A 15,592-nucleotide genomic window follows, 5' to 3' on the forward strand; every position below is an offset into this window, starting at 1 on the left:
ATATTTGACGGATAACTTTCAATTCACGCTTTGATACGTTGCTAGAATTTTTCTTATTTGTTTTACTATGCTGTATGGGTTACTGTTACTGCGATTTGGGTATCTGTTGGAGATGCTGATGGCATCTTATGTTTAGGCATGTCAACATAAATTTAAGGTTTTTATTGTCAGCAAAAAAATTCTCATTAAAGTACATAGACAATAAAATTATAAGCATAACATAGTGACCGTTATATAAAGAAGACTAAATAGCTGTATTATTGATAAGCTGTATTACTTTTAATAACTTTTTTATATTTTCAATTCTTTGAATTCAGTAGACAGTGTGAAGTTAGTTGCAGATGAGGCAAAGAGAGACAGAATAACTTAGAGCGAGATAAAATGCGAAGCTCAACACCGAACGCGATGGAGGCTCACTGAGGACGCCCCCTACCCCATCTCAAGGTTATAGAACATTTAGTCAAGGTGTAACTTTCAATAACGATTCCAATTATGAAACGAATAATGATGGTTGTAAATTTAATATTTAAATGAAGAAAATACTTAAAAAGTAAAAAAAAACTCGATAAGTATTATTTTATACACTAGACACACACACAATGAAGTTAATAACTGGTATTATTTAATTCGATCTTGGGTTTTTACAACACTGGGAAACATACAATCAAAGCAATAAGTAAAATCCATCGAAATTATACTTAACAAACATACATACGTTTGTTACTAAACGGAACCACAGTCATACATCCTTCGAATGGAATAACAATGCAAAAAGCGACCTATACGAGAACTTCTTACATTGTCATTTTAGTTTTTTTTTGGAATTAAAGTACATTGGTTAGTGGTAGATACAAGAAAAAAACTACACTGTATAAAAGTCTTTTTTTAAATATATTATTTTTGTATGTAGTTTGAATTAACTTAGTATCTCGACTAAACAATTGCACAATATCTTTACAATCTAATCTAACGAAAAATATTTACGACTAAAGAAATCACTTCATGCGAAATAAAATATTTTCGTGTACTGATAAAGTTTAGAGTATAATTACCAGAATTAACGCACAAAGCTTAATTATAATGTCCGGCTGGCAACCCTAGCGGTCATAATTAAAAGCAAAGCAAAGCAAAGCCAAATGAATGTTAACTTTTATTTCATAGATCGACTTCAAACATTTTTCCGTGAAATTTTATATTATGTACGTCAATTTAATTTATAAAATTCTTTCAGTTACCACTTAATCATCTATAATAGAGATTCCTTTTCAGGTTTATTAAATAAACTTTGAATTACTCAATAAATGCATAATATTCTGCTGTTCATCGAATATCATTACACCCAGTGTCAGTCTACTCATGAATTGCCCTACAACGGAGCTTCGAACTGTAATAAAAAATGGTTGCAAGCATTCGTTAACCAAATTTTTTCTTATATTTATTGCAATATGGATATTTATTAATAATTGTATTGAAGTAGTTCTTATTTTGCTTTGTATGTATGAAGTATATTGTATGTATTGTATTAGTATGAAGAAATTATACAGAAAGTAAATTTTTGATTTGTTAAAAGCGTATATTTTTTTAATTTGAAAATATCTAATATATTAATATTATTCTAGTGTTAGTTTAAATTAATTGAATCAATAACAATTATTTGACAGTTCTATATGAACATATAAAAAATAAAATAAACAAACTGGTGCTTTTGCTGTTTTTAGTTAAGCGTCGCAATCCTTAATATTATTTAAGTTACATTATTATTATCTGATAAACTAATTATAAATGCAGTTGACACCTTAACTTCTAACAATCTGGTTTCATTTATTTCACACATTTCGAACAGACGCCGAATTTACTACTACTAGTTTATTTTTTTAAATTATTAAATAAGATTCAAACTTTAGCTAAACATGTAAAGCACGTTTTACACTTACTGCAATAATATTTTGCCGTATGAGTGAATGACATAACGAACGAAGTTAAAATAAATAAAAATTAAGAGAGAACATGAGTCTTAATAATACACGTTTTAGAGATGTCACACTATACTAATAGTGTGTAGTAGAACAGACAACACATTTAGTGGTGTGTGATTTGTTGAGTTCGTCTCAATGTTGAAATTATTTTTTAATGAATTAAAACGAGAAAAATGTACTCTAGATACAATATAGAGAATACTGTTCTACCTCTCCATGATACGAGCTATGTTTGTATTTCGAAGAATGGTTTGGAAAACAAACAATTTTAATTGTTCAAACAACCACATCGCAGGATTTCAATATAGATCATTAAGTTAATAAAACATATTAATATCCCTTTTTCGACTAACAAGTGTTTATATTACACTCAGGAAAACAATAAACAATTATAGTCTATTAAAACGAAATGTAAAATAATGCAACTTGACGTATTTTGACAATTTGTCATTTTAATATTGTTTAACCAAAATAATTTAAAGAATAAATTATATTTTCTATTAAAATTCTACAATGTCTGCATCACTCGATTCAAATTTAGATCCAATGGAAGAAATACGCTTCCGAAAAAAACATGGTGCTTTGTGGATTGAGATTCAGAAGGAGACACACTTTAGTTTTGACGAACTTGAACGTAAGTCCGAGTCGATGTTGTTTGTTATGAAATAATATACACGCTCATAATAAGCAATGTTTACTATTCTATGACAAAGTTTTGGGGAACCCCTTCTCAGTCTCTTCCATAGTTTGCCATTCATGTCTGTTATAGCTATAACGTCACTGGTCTAGCATTTAATCTAAGTAGTGTAGACAACTGGATTTGGGACATGTCACCATCGGGTAATAATTTAAATGGTAAAACGATTTTGTGTCGCTCAACAGTGCCAAATCGCCGCAGGAGCTATATATATATATCTTTTTTTAAAATACAATGTGAGAAATTCTATTATAAAAGTAAATCATGATATTTTGCTTTTTTTTTTCCTTTTGATTTAACTAAAATATTTATGAATTATGTCATAATTGAGCAGGTTTAATAGAACGGGGGGCAAACGGGCAAGAGGCTCACCTGATGTTAAGTCCTGCCGCACATGGATACTCGCAATGCCAAAGGGCTTGCGAGTGCATTGCCGGCCTTTTAAGTATTGGTTGGGAAATACTTCAGTAGGCAGCTAGTTCCACATGGTCATGCGCGGCAAAAACTGCCTTAAAAACGCTCAGTTGTAGAATGACGGACGTTGACGTGATGCGGGTGGCATTTCGTATTCTGACTGTACGATATTAAATTAACCCATATTCAAAAACAAACAATGGTCCAAGGGATAAGAAACAAGCCTATAAATTTAAAATCTTATTAAGTTGCCTGTTTTAATTTACCTAACGCAATTTTACTTTTATTTCCATTTTTCTTGTCCACGTGTATTCGCAATAAGGTACTGATGAAGTTTCTTAGTAAAACCCCACATAGAAAGTGCCAAAAATAAAAAGTTGGTATGAAATGATCAATCATTACGCAAGGAATTTATAGGCTTTGACATATTAATTACAGATTCTCTGAATACCCTTAATTACACTTAGAGTATAAAGATCATATTCCCAGTAACAGTAATATCAATTTCCTGATTTACGTCCCTACTCAGTCATAGACGACGCGTAATTTAGCAACGACTCAAAAGTGTCTCATACTGAATACGTATTTCCATATAAGCCGGTAAATGCTTAGAATAATTTATAGGAAAATTGGCAGTTAAAGACCGCATTGCAATTATTGACGGTAAAAGCTTTGGTAATCAGGGTATACTGAGGAATATCATGTAGGGTCGGAATTACGATTCTAAATTGACGTTCTGTATGATACAGATTTATCTAGTATCTGAGAAATGAATGTGTGATCATGAAGTTACCACAAGGGTCCAATAATCGGTCTTTCTGTCATTGAAGCGTCGAAATTGAACGACACGATTATATTTTAACTTTGGTGAAACGAAGTAATAAAATTTATTACTAGATTAATGTAATAATAAAAATAAATACAACTTCAACTTATGCACTTATTATTTTAAAAAGGTGAAACAAAATTCCGAGGGCCAAAGAGGCGATGTTTAACTACAATATCGATAAAGCCACGTGTTAGCGTTTAATATTTGCGATGTGATTATAGCTTAATCGTATACTCTGCTTTTACCGGAAGAAAACGGGAAACAATAAAAAAAGCCATTAAAAGCTTATTGTCTTCGCTTATTTATTATCTATTCGTATTAATACTTATGTAACTGTACTTATGTAAAATATGTATACTAAGTAAAAAAAGTATTGGAGAAAAGCCGGGATCGAACACAGGATCTTTGGGCTCGAACCCCATGCCAAACTTTAACCCGCGAATAATTTGTGAGTGTTGGTTGTCTTTTTATTCATTAGAAACATTATCGAAATTGACACCACCTCTTATTTCCTAGAATTTCGTTATACAAATAAATTATTAAGATTTTCTTAAAATAATACATAAGGCTTTCATTAATTTCGAGGTGTCTTATAAATACCCGAAATAGATAATTAATAATCTTATTATCAACCTCTAAATATAATATTGTTTCGCGATAGATTTTCTTCGGGTGTCGAAAGCCTTATGCAAATCATCTCATTAATAAAGCATGCATTTTTAATTTGTATTATTCACATTTGAGTCTGCGTCCCATATAAAAAGCATTGTATTGATTATATTCTATTTAGAATGTCACTAGTAATCGCTAACATCGTAATGGTTGCGGAACACTTTCTCTGTATCATTATGTTGCTTTTATTTGGTCTCACACTGTATTACTCATTCTTGTATGACCCACAGAAATTATGGTAATATTTTTCAAGATTCAAAAGCGTGACGAGAAGCCGGCGGCATCTGATTTAATATCTAGGTAAAATATTAATTTGTTTGTCGATGTTTTTCGTTTGCTCTTTATTCTAAACAAAGGATTTAATAAGTCCGAATATTTGAACATTGCAAATGCCGTATATACGAAAAAACTTAAATTGTATAGGCAATCGCTTTGTAGTGCAACGTAAATATTGTACTCCTGGAAATATATTTTATTGAATAAAATAAATGGCATTAAACGGAATTAATTTTCTGAGCCACTTAATAACATCATTATATTCGAGGTTATTTTGTTTCATATAAATAGTTAATCGCGACAGAGGTATATACTATGGCTTTATTGCAGGGCACATTTTAGAGACGTTCTGCACACTGGCCTGGGGATGACAGACTCTTATATGATGGAGCGGGTGATGGTAGCATTAGACCGTGGTACTTCACCATTCGTTACCATGGCAACTTTCGCGAAAGCTATATCTCTCTACTTAAGAGGAACACTGGAGGAACGAATTTCCTACGCGTTTACGGTATTCAATTTTTTTTACAAAGCGTTGAAGCTAATGCGATATTAAATTATTTATTGTATAGAAACATGTAATTAAAACGTAAATTTGTTTTAACATAATACCAGCAAAACAGCCGTTTCAAGGTTTGTGAATAATTTCTTTTTACGTTCTTAACTCTTTAGTTACTCTTATTTTATATTATAGTCATAGAAATTCGCTGGCTGATTGCTTCGTTGTAAGCCTTTTCGGCTTTTTTTGTGAGCATTTACTCTCTCTTCTCTTTATCTCATGGAAAAAACAAAACAGTCTAATCATTGTTTAAACAGGGAGATAGTTCTGGATATCCATGGTTGCTTGTCACTTTAGAAAAAATATTGTGTTTTCCTTGTACCAATGTATCAGTTGGCAAGCCTTTATAAATAAATAATTGAAGACCTCGTTCATTTGTCGCAGTATACAATTAGAATTGAGAAGGTACCAAACTGGTATTTGGTACTTTAGTGATTTTACCATTTTCTATTTGTCGCGACCATTATTATACGCTTTAAGCTTCTTAACAAAATAAAAAAACATGAATTCTACACTATTCTGTTTTCGTCATACAGTTTTGACAGTGTCAAAATTCCTAAATGAAGAGTTTGCGACATGATCTGCACTTAGGCACTAGCGCACTAGCGGCCAAAAACCGCGGCCAAAACTGCAGCTGTTGAGGAAATAGCAGTGCTTATGTATATATCAAGTAAGAAACGAAAAAACAAAAGGAAAAAATATTTTAAATTTGCGACCAGATGCGCCGCTTCGATCTCATAGGCCGCTGCGGCTCGGTGGAGCCGCTGGTGTGCGGCCAGGTGCGCGTGCTACATGGTGATTTCATAATAATGTATCTGTCGCAGCCAACCGGCTTAATCAGCCGTTCCAATAATAGCCTCGCCGTTTAAGTAGCGGCCTGAAAGATGGTCAGCCAGTTGATCTAACAACTAGGCAAATTGACTTGGATCGATGTCGTTTCATTACTTGCCTAGCCTGTTAATTTAAATTTAAGTTGACTTTCTGCTACTCTCAAACTCGAAACGAGACTCTTCTAACTGTCAATATGGCGTCGGCAAACTACTACTTTGATGGTGTTTTACAAAGTTTCATGAATAACAACAAGTACTTTACAATAATAGTATTTAATAATATTTTTATGTCAAGTTTCATCTTTCTTATTTTGCTAAATGATAACTGTTTCGTACGAATGGCCTAAGCATTAGCCAGCCAGTTTATTAAATGCTGTAACAAACGCTACGGCTGAATATCTTTCAGGCCGTTAGTTATACGGCACCGTTTAGTTAAAAGGCTAGGCTATTAATTGAACGGCTAATTAAGCTAGTTGGCTGCGACATATCTATCTCGCTGAACGCTGCGACCTGTCCGCTAGTGCGTTATTGCCCTTAGTATCAAATATAAGACAGGAGTTTATTAACTCGCCATGTATCTGTCACCAGGAAACTCTAGAAGTTATGCGACTAATTGCGGTATAGTTAAATCTTCCTTGTCAGTTACGGCGACGAAGGTCTAAGAAATTAATATTATGACGATGACATGCATTGGATACGTAGTGTAGTTAATCACATATGCAAGAACGAAACGAACGTACTCAATAATAATGAAATGCTAGGCTGAATAATATATAACAATGTCAACGTTATGGCGCATTAGATTTGGATTGAATCTAAATGTAATCTAATCGATACAAATCAATAGAAGAGGTTTTTCAATAACAACTGTATGATTTCGTGTTTATAAATTGGATTTAACTTTTAGTAAAGTTTTAGACTTTAGACAAATTTTTATTATTATTATTTTGTATAAAAGGGAGCAAACGGGTAGGTTGCGGATCTGATGTTAAGCGATACCGCCGCTCGTGGATATTCAATAACAGAGAGCTCGAGAGTGCCTTCCCCATCCAGAATACTAAGGGCGGCTGGTGTTATCCACCACAGGGTGTTGAGTCTTCCCCTGTACACCTAGTAGTGATAGTGACATAGAATATAGAATTTTAACCAATAGTCGGATTGATTACCGACAATAAAATATTCTTAAATAATATATGAAATTATGCATCGCCCTTTGCGATTTTACAGTGCTATGACTTGTTGGGTGAAGGGTATTTAAGGAGGGAAACGATGTATCAGTGTATGAAGAAAAGCATCGCAAAAGCATCCCGTGATGACGATGTCGAAGAAGCTGTCAAGGTAACTTTGAAATAGTAATATGGGTTCACAGATCTTCAACATTTACAAATAATTAAAAAGCATGTGTTTATATATGTACTCTATGTGTGCGTATGTTCGTATGCGTACACACTCGTGTGTCCGTGTGAAAGTGCGTCCGTGCAAAGGGTTACGAGGATAATTAGATTTTTCATTTTTTTTTGGAATAAAGTTCACTGTGTGGAAAAATAATATGTATAATAATAAAAAAAAATCACTCTAATACCAAGTACTTTTCTTTAAGTTTATAAAGTAAAAACCAGTGGCGCTACAACCTAATAGCCACGTAACGTATCAGCCTTCGATGGCCTTGACCTGTCGAACCCACGCTGTCGGATGTGCACAGATAAGATAACTTACACCCTCTATTATCGAAATATAGTATCTAATTTCTATAGAGTAAAAGACTATGTACCGCTTTCTAGGATTCGTAGAATTAACCTATCATATTTTGCATACATATCCTGAATATGAATTTCAATATTTGTAACGCAATTACTTTGTAGTTATTTAAAAATAGAAATAAATATCTTACTGAAATATTTGTTAAGATTATGTTTATAAGGATCGAGTTGATGTGTTTTAAGCGTGATCTAGTGTAATAAAGGCAAACTTAGATGATAACTTCACAACATTATTTTTATTACAAGTTTAGTTATATCCATTACTCACAGATGCCGCCTGGCTCAGATTTCACTAAATTGGAGCCATTTAGAAATGTATAGACGTTCTTTTCCTTTCTTAAAGACGGGCTATTTTACATCCATACTTTGCCTTACGGGGCCCTCTTTAATATAGAGAATTGACTTGGAGATGCTTTCGCTATACAAACTTAACGAAACTGGGTTTTTAACCGACTTAATAGTTTTAATTTAGTAGGAACCTTATTTCAGCTTTATGCATCAAGACGCAGCTTCATAAACACTTTACCACACTTTTTCGTATCAAGTATATATCTGTTTTTACAAGTATTACTAAACATCGAAATAGTTTTTCTATGACTTCAGAAATGAAATATTTTAATGAAAATAGCATTACCAAAACAAGTAATTTCGATGAAGGTAACTTTTATTTATATAAAAGATGGCGTATTTCTATAAGAAATTATTATATGCTGTGAGATAGATGTCATTATGTCCTAGCCACTGTCGAGACAATTTATTTGTTTTCATGATATGTCTGGCTTGGTGTTTTAAAAGATAAACACACTTCCTGAAGTTAATACAATACAATAAAGCCAAGCTTTCGCCATGCTTTATTCTCCTTTTACTACTTTAATTAAAACGTAAAATGAGATTAGCAAGAATATAATACATACTCGAGTTTTATTTATTAAACATCGATTAAGTGACCTCTATTAAATCTGGATGTGACTTAATGTCTCGTACATTTACAGGAGTTCGTGGATATTATGTTAAAACGCATGGATACAGATGTAGATGGCGTTATCAACTTCGATGACTTCCACAAATCAGTGACGAAAACACCTTCATTATTGGAAAGCCTCGGGTACTGTCTGCCTGAGAGACCTGCTGTTTACTCCTTCTTGGCTACCTGGTGTCCTAATTGGGCCAAAATGTAGGCTTAAATTGCTAACACTGCTTACACTGCTTAAATTTCTATTATATGGTAATCATGAAATTACAAACATATGCTAAATAAATTACTTATACGTTAATTCAATATCACTTTGAATATTAGCTAAAAAACTGTATGATTTTGGAATTCCCGAACTGACTTTCAGCATTCTTAGTTAAATATCTATTAGTTATATATAAACTATATTTTGCATTCCCTTTTATATGTATATTTTTACTTTAATCTAAACGGAACATCTAATGTAGACTTCTTATGAATCAACCTTCTGCTAATTACCGAAAAGCGGATTATTCAAACAAATATTCGGCCAGCATTTATTATCAGAATAGAAATATTTAATCATTTTGTTACTTGATTGTAAATAACTTTGGTTTGACTCTAAGTATATTAATATATAAAGAAATATGGGAATTTTCCAAGAAATACTAATACATAAATTGCAACTCATGTATTGCGTAGTAAATGATTTAATCGAAAAATTCTGTTTCATTTTGCCCCGCTTTAGCCGTTGTACCCACAGGTTATCATATATATAAAACCCTTTCTAGTAATTTATATTACTTAACAGTACACTCGTACGTTAAAATATGAAATATCTGGTTTATTTATTTTAATAACAAGATCTGCGAAGCTTGATTTATTTTATAAGCCATTACATTAGGTATAAAGTACGTTCTAAGCGCATAATATGTTTTTTATAAAAAAAATATTGACGACTTAATGTGGCGTTAATGGTAAAATTCGAGTATTAACTAACTATTGTATGTCAAAATCCAATTCGTAATATTGTTTACGGGTGGTTTACATATTTTTCATTCGTAGGCAAATCGACGGTCCGTCTGAGACATACCCTTTTGGGTACATAAAAGCCAGTTTTAAGATGCTATATCAAACGTATGTTAGTTGTGAAGAAATTCCGTCATTTGTCCCGGTCTCCCATTAACAAATAATAAAATCATTAAAATATAATAACTATGAGTAATATTTATGGTTATGGATAACATTTATTACTATTAAAATATCACATTAAGCCCATTCTATTATCAGCTATTGTACTCTAAGTAATTGATTTTACAAACCATTTAAGGAACCAACATACATTCTTATTACAAGACGTGTGTACGTTTTTCGCGAGTTTCAGTTTTTACGACTTAAGAGACAACCCTAGCAATGGTAAGTGACGAAACTGCCAGATAATAAATATATTACAAATACAACATACATGCGGATTGCGTATCTCGAAGTCTCGATATATTTTAATACTTACAAACGAGTACTAATTGATCAGTACCTTGTACAAGAGCAGTTGGTGGTAAATAAAAAAAAGGATCTTTACCAAAGCGCCTAAAGATCGGTACAAAAAGCGATCCGATATTTTGGTCCATATGTTGTCCAGAGGCATTTTAATGTTCCTTTCTATTAGAGAATTCTTAAATGAAATGAATGACTATGACAAGTTTGACATGAAAGTTATTCAAAATCATTAATTCATATAGGTATCACAATGTACACTTACGAACGTCAAAAATATAAATATATATAAAATGCATCTAATTTTACATATGCGAAGAGAAGAACTGGCAATAAACTCTCCGCCACTCTTTTTAATCGCCAAGTTATATGCTCGTACGGTGAATGGAATGGTAATCAGCATGTATTAGAATCTATCCCATTTTCACTTTTAGTTCTGTTGGACAGGGATGTGGGTGGTGTTAGTAGGTAAATTGGTCACCTCCGCTGCAATTGCCATTCAGAGCTGAAAGACTCACCTGTGACGTGCAGTATAAAGTATTAGGGCAATAATACCATCAGCAGCAAGGTCAAGGATATCCCAAGAGGGTCGTAATTGCCATTGACCAGTCTCGGTTGTGGAATTTCGAAGCTTTTCAGCATTGTTTTCAATTAATCGTAACTGGTCCACCAGAGAGTCATCATTAGATTATGTGCTGTACCTGGGTCCACCCATTGAAACATACGCTTACGGTTGTCATTAAGGAACTAATTTTTATTGTAGGTTTCGATTGTAGTTCGACTCAGAATCCCCTCGTTTCTATGGCGATTCAATAGTGCTATGCATGCGCGCCCACCTATCTAGCTTTTTTATATTTCCGATTTGACGCAAATCGGAATATAAAAAACGGACGGACGGACGAATTAGAGCTTATTTCAAAACAATATTAAAAATATTGTTTTGATGCCCGTAGCAAGATAAGTATTATATTAAGTCGGCTTTCGCCTTCAATTCGTCGTCGACGATGTCTATGGTTACCGACTAAACGCGAGGCTCGTTTTTCTACCCAAAACTTCTAAATTTAAGGCGATTGAACAAATAAATTTCCTTTATGAACAAATAAGTTCTGTGTAATTTGCGGAGCGGTATTTCCACGAATACCTGGAAATATGAACAATAATTTATTATTAAATTCTACGAATTTTCAATATATATTCCAATTATCCACGGCGCCCCACTACCATAGTTTTACAAAAACAAATTCTGATAAGAAAATACTGCTTTTGAATATAAATTAAAATAAAACTTATTTGAATTTCGAACTCAATGATTATAAAATCTATATTTTTTTATAGTTATAGATTTTCCAATTTAATAGTTACTTTTTCTATTCAGTATTCTCAATTACTGTAATTCAGTGAATATACTAAAGCTGACTAAAAATCATATCAAATTGAACTTTAAATGTTTGAGGCCTCATTCGAAGAATACGATTCAGTCGCCCATTCGCACTAACTGTGGTGTTTGTCGTATTCGCTACAATGACGAACTTTATAACACCAACGTCGTCTAATTCATAATGTTGGACATGTGCACCGAATGGTGGACGACGGAACCCCAAGATCCTTACTCAACTCACAAGCTGGTAGCAAGAGTAAATCCGGTAGAGTTTGAGTTGGAGTTGTCAAGGACCTTGAAACAATAGGGATTCGAAATTGGATGCAAAAAGCACTAAAAAGATTGCGATATATATGCTTGAGCTAGAGGCTGTAGCCAATGATAATGATATAATCGAGTATATTGATGAAATTCTCTTGATTAAAAGAGTTAAACCAAACATAATTCTACGTATATTCCACACATATACCCAATCATTATTAATAATATCAAATAATACAGAAAGGGTTAGATTACAGGATAAAGGGAGATTGGGACCGTGTTCATTATAACCTTTGGTTTCGTCTAAGACTAACTCTGTGCAGCATTTTCTTTATTATGTTTATTATGTGATTTGTGGATAATGAGAAATCTATATCCAATTTTATAACATTTTTACGTCAACGTTTTTCATCCTAGCCGTAACTGCTGCGTTGTGAAACCTCTTTAGAAAATCTTGAGAATCAAAGAAAAATGCGAAAAGTAACTTTAAAAAACTGACTTCCTACCAACATTATACGGTATTTCTTGATGTATTTTTACAACAAAAAAAAAATCAAATGAAATCAATACTGTCAAGGGTAGTTTAAGATTACCGCCTGACATACTATAAAAACACTTTTAATTATAAATACACAAGTATTCCAATAATATTATATTCGACCAATTCTGTAAAATTATATTACGGCTGTAACGCAAAGCGATGGATATCTTTCATTTATTTAACTAATTAAACTGTCTAGCCTCAACTTTGTAAGCAAATACAAACAGAAGACAATTTTAAACTAATTCAGCCATAATTAATAAAAACGGTGATATGAATCACAGGATCTTCGAATCTTCGACCCAATAAATGATTAACAATTTATCTAAGTTTTATGAATTCATCTCGTGTATGTGTACACCAATTTGTTTAATACATTAATAATTACGGGTAACTTGAACACTAAATTTTTTTTTCCTGGGATGTCAAAAATTTTCTATGAAGATTAATAATACGGAATTATTTCCTCATGCATATTCCTCATATAAAAGTATGATTACTTTTGTTTTGTTTGTATGTATTTATTTATTGCTAAGGTCGTATCTTCAAAAACAATGGGTAGATAACAGCGTGTAGTACAGCAGAAAAAAAAAGAAAAATCTTACGCTGAAAGCAAAGGTTGTCGGAAACAGATGCGAATATAAAACATTCCTACTTTTTTCTACCTTATTATTAATGTGAAATCGGGGTCACTAAATAACTGAAATTAATGCAAAAATTTGTTATTGGGAGTATAAGTAAAACAAAAAATTATTTTCATTATTTATTTCTCTACATATATAGGCAATTGCCAACATAATGTTCAAGTTTTGAAACATCGACTGTATGTGCTACTTATAGAATCGTTTTTAACATATTTCACGTCAAATCTACGGTACATTTAACTAAAATGCCAATTTGAATGACTCTACTTATTGATAGAAATTTCACGAAGGACGTTTAAACATTATTACGATTAGTGTCGGCCTCGGGAAAATCAATAAATTAATGATGTTGGATAGTAGCACAATTCCATGTTTATAAATGATTTATCCCTGCGTCACAGGACAAGTTATTAACGCATTCCAAATTCGAACTCTAGTGTGAAGTCTTCCACGTACATATTTTTTTGCGTACGTTTGCTGCTTTTTAATATTACACACAATAACATCTTTTATATTTTATATGGCTGGATAAAAAGCAAGTTGTTGATTCTTGTTTGCAATGTGCTTGATAAGGAAAGCTTGCCATTATGAATAGTGTTAAAGCATAGGACTAGGCCAAGTAAATCAACAAACTTTCTCATATATGCTACTTCTGACTTGTGTTTTGTCCAACTATTGTTTTTGCACTCGTTAGTTATATTTAAAGATTCTGAATTGGTAAAATGTTTAAACCTCTTTCGTGATAGAACTTCACTTAACATTTATATTTTGCAACACCAAGTTTGATTATATATTTTTGATTATAACATCAATTATAGTTGAATATATGGAAAGATAGAAATGATACATTATAAAATATGTCTACTTTAGGAAGGTTTAAGACGTAATATAAAACTAAGCCCTAGTACGAAATGAAATTAAAAATCTACAAGTATACTGTACAAGTATAAATATCAATAGATTAAAAAAAATATTGTCACATCAATCTTGAAATAACAGTCTGTAGAGTAGAAAAGGTAGGTCATAGAGTATAGATTTTTATAAATATATGCCGATTTATACATTAGTAAGCAAGAATACTGCATTACCCTTTTTGCTCTATACCCTATAAGATAAATTAAAACATTTATAATACAGTAGAAAACTGGTCTGGATCCGTCTTTCGTCTTCATATGTTATAACTTGATCATGCTCATATGTGAAAACAAGAAATGTGTAATAATTAAATTATATTATAAATATAATACAATGTAAGAACGAGACAGAACATAGACATTTCCCTCTAGAAGGACAATCGAACTTTTTACGTAAAGTATTCTTTTAATAAAATAAATGTAAACTTAAGTGTGTTTCAAACTTAAGTGGAAGATGATACATACGTTCTCATTAGCTATAGTTTACGTTGTAGTAATTTTCTTTTAGAATGTGTTGAGTAAAGCGCGGCAAAATTCCTAAGTAGTGTTAATATTTTTCTGAATAAACTTTAAATATGTTCATTACGATGCGTATAGTAAAATGGAAAACTTTGGTCAAATATCAATAAATAAATGAATACTACTCATAAAAATGTAGTTTGTTTTTATTTCCGTCAAATTATATTTTTGCATTTACGTTATGATGATATCAGATAAATATGTGGTATTTAGGGTGCAATGGGGTCGAATTTTTATTCTAAATAAGTAAATTAGTGTATAAAATGGGCATGGGGACGAAATAATTGGTAATCATAAAGACGAGTACAGGATGGACGGATTTGTTGCATAAAAATACTTCTTTGCTTACTAATGATTATCGTGTTAATCTAGGATACATTTAGTATAAGTGTATAGTGATTTAAAAAAAATTGCTCAGAAGATATGCCACAACCGTAGATAAAATTTCGTTAAAAAATAAACGTATCGGAAAGTTTAATATTATATGTATATGCAAGATAAATCTTTATAGATTAATAAAGGCATAGAATCTTAGGAGATCACAACATCGATATGACTACATACATCTATATATATATATATATGTGTGTGTAAAATTACAGTGATAAAAGCTTCTTTACTCAGTGCCAGATCGTACCCTCCATAATAAAAAAATCATTCGGCATTCACACTGTAACTTTCCACATGTGTAAAATGATATATTTTTAATATCTTAAAACTATATCTCACTTTCTGGACAACTTCATTAGGTACCTATTCTAAACATATAAATCCTTATTTGCACCTAATAGGTGGTAACCACCACGGATCTTGACAATCAAATCCAACAGTCTCAGTGTTCTCCATAAAGTGACTTAAACTTATCGACACAATCTT

General features: G+C 32.0%; 1 protein-coding gene across 1 annotated transcript; it reads left to right on the forward strand.

Moving 5' to 3' along the window:
* Positions 1-2,418: 2,418 nt before the first annotated feature.
* LOC123718653 (EF-hand calcium-binding domain-containing protein 1-like) lies at positions 2,419-9,657 on the forward strand. Its single transcript, XM_045675339.1, has 5 exons — positions 2,419-2,610; positions 4,819-4,888; positions 5,195-5,375; positions 7,481-7,591; positions 9,006-9,657. The coding sequence occupies exons 1-5, from the start codon at positions 2,490-2,492 to the stop codon at positions 9,189-9,191; spliced, it is 669 nt and encodes a 222-aa protein (XP_045531295.1). The 5' UTR covers positions 2,419-2,489; the 3' UTR covers positions 9,192-9,657.
* Positions 9,658-15,592: the final 5,935 nt, after the last annotated feature.

This window comes from Pieris brassicae, chromosome Z (genome assembly GCF_905147105.1).
Source record: "Pieris brassicae chromosome Z, ilPieBrab1.1, whole genome shotgun sequence".
In the NCBI taxonomy this organism is placed as follows: Eukaryota; Metazoa; Arthropoda; class Insecta; order Lepidoptera; family Pieridae; genus Pieris; species Pieris brassicae.

Coding starts and splice junctions, on each gene's coding strand:
- LOC123718653 (XM_045675339.1), top strand. CDS start 2,490: ATGTCTGCATCACTCGATTCAAATTTAGATCCAATGGAAGAAATACGC. Junction 2,611..4,818: donor TAGTTTTGACGAACTTGAAC/GTAAGTCCGAGT, acceptor TATGACCCACAG/AAATTATGGTAATATTTTTC. Junction 7,592..9,005: donor ATGTCGAAGAAGCTGTCAAG/GTAACTTTGAAA, acceptor GTACATTTACAG/GAGTTCGTGGATATTATGTT.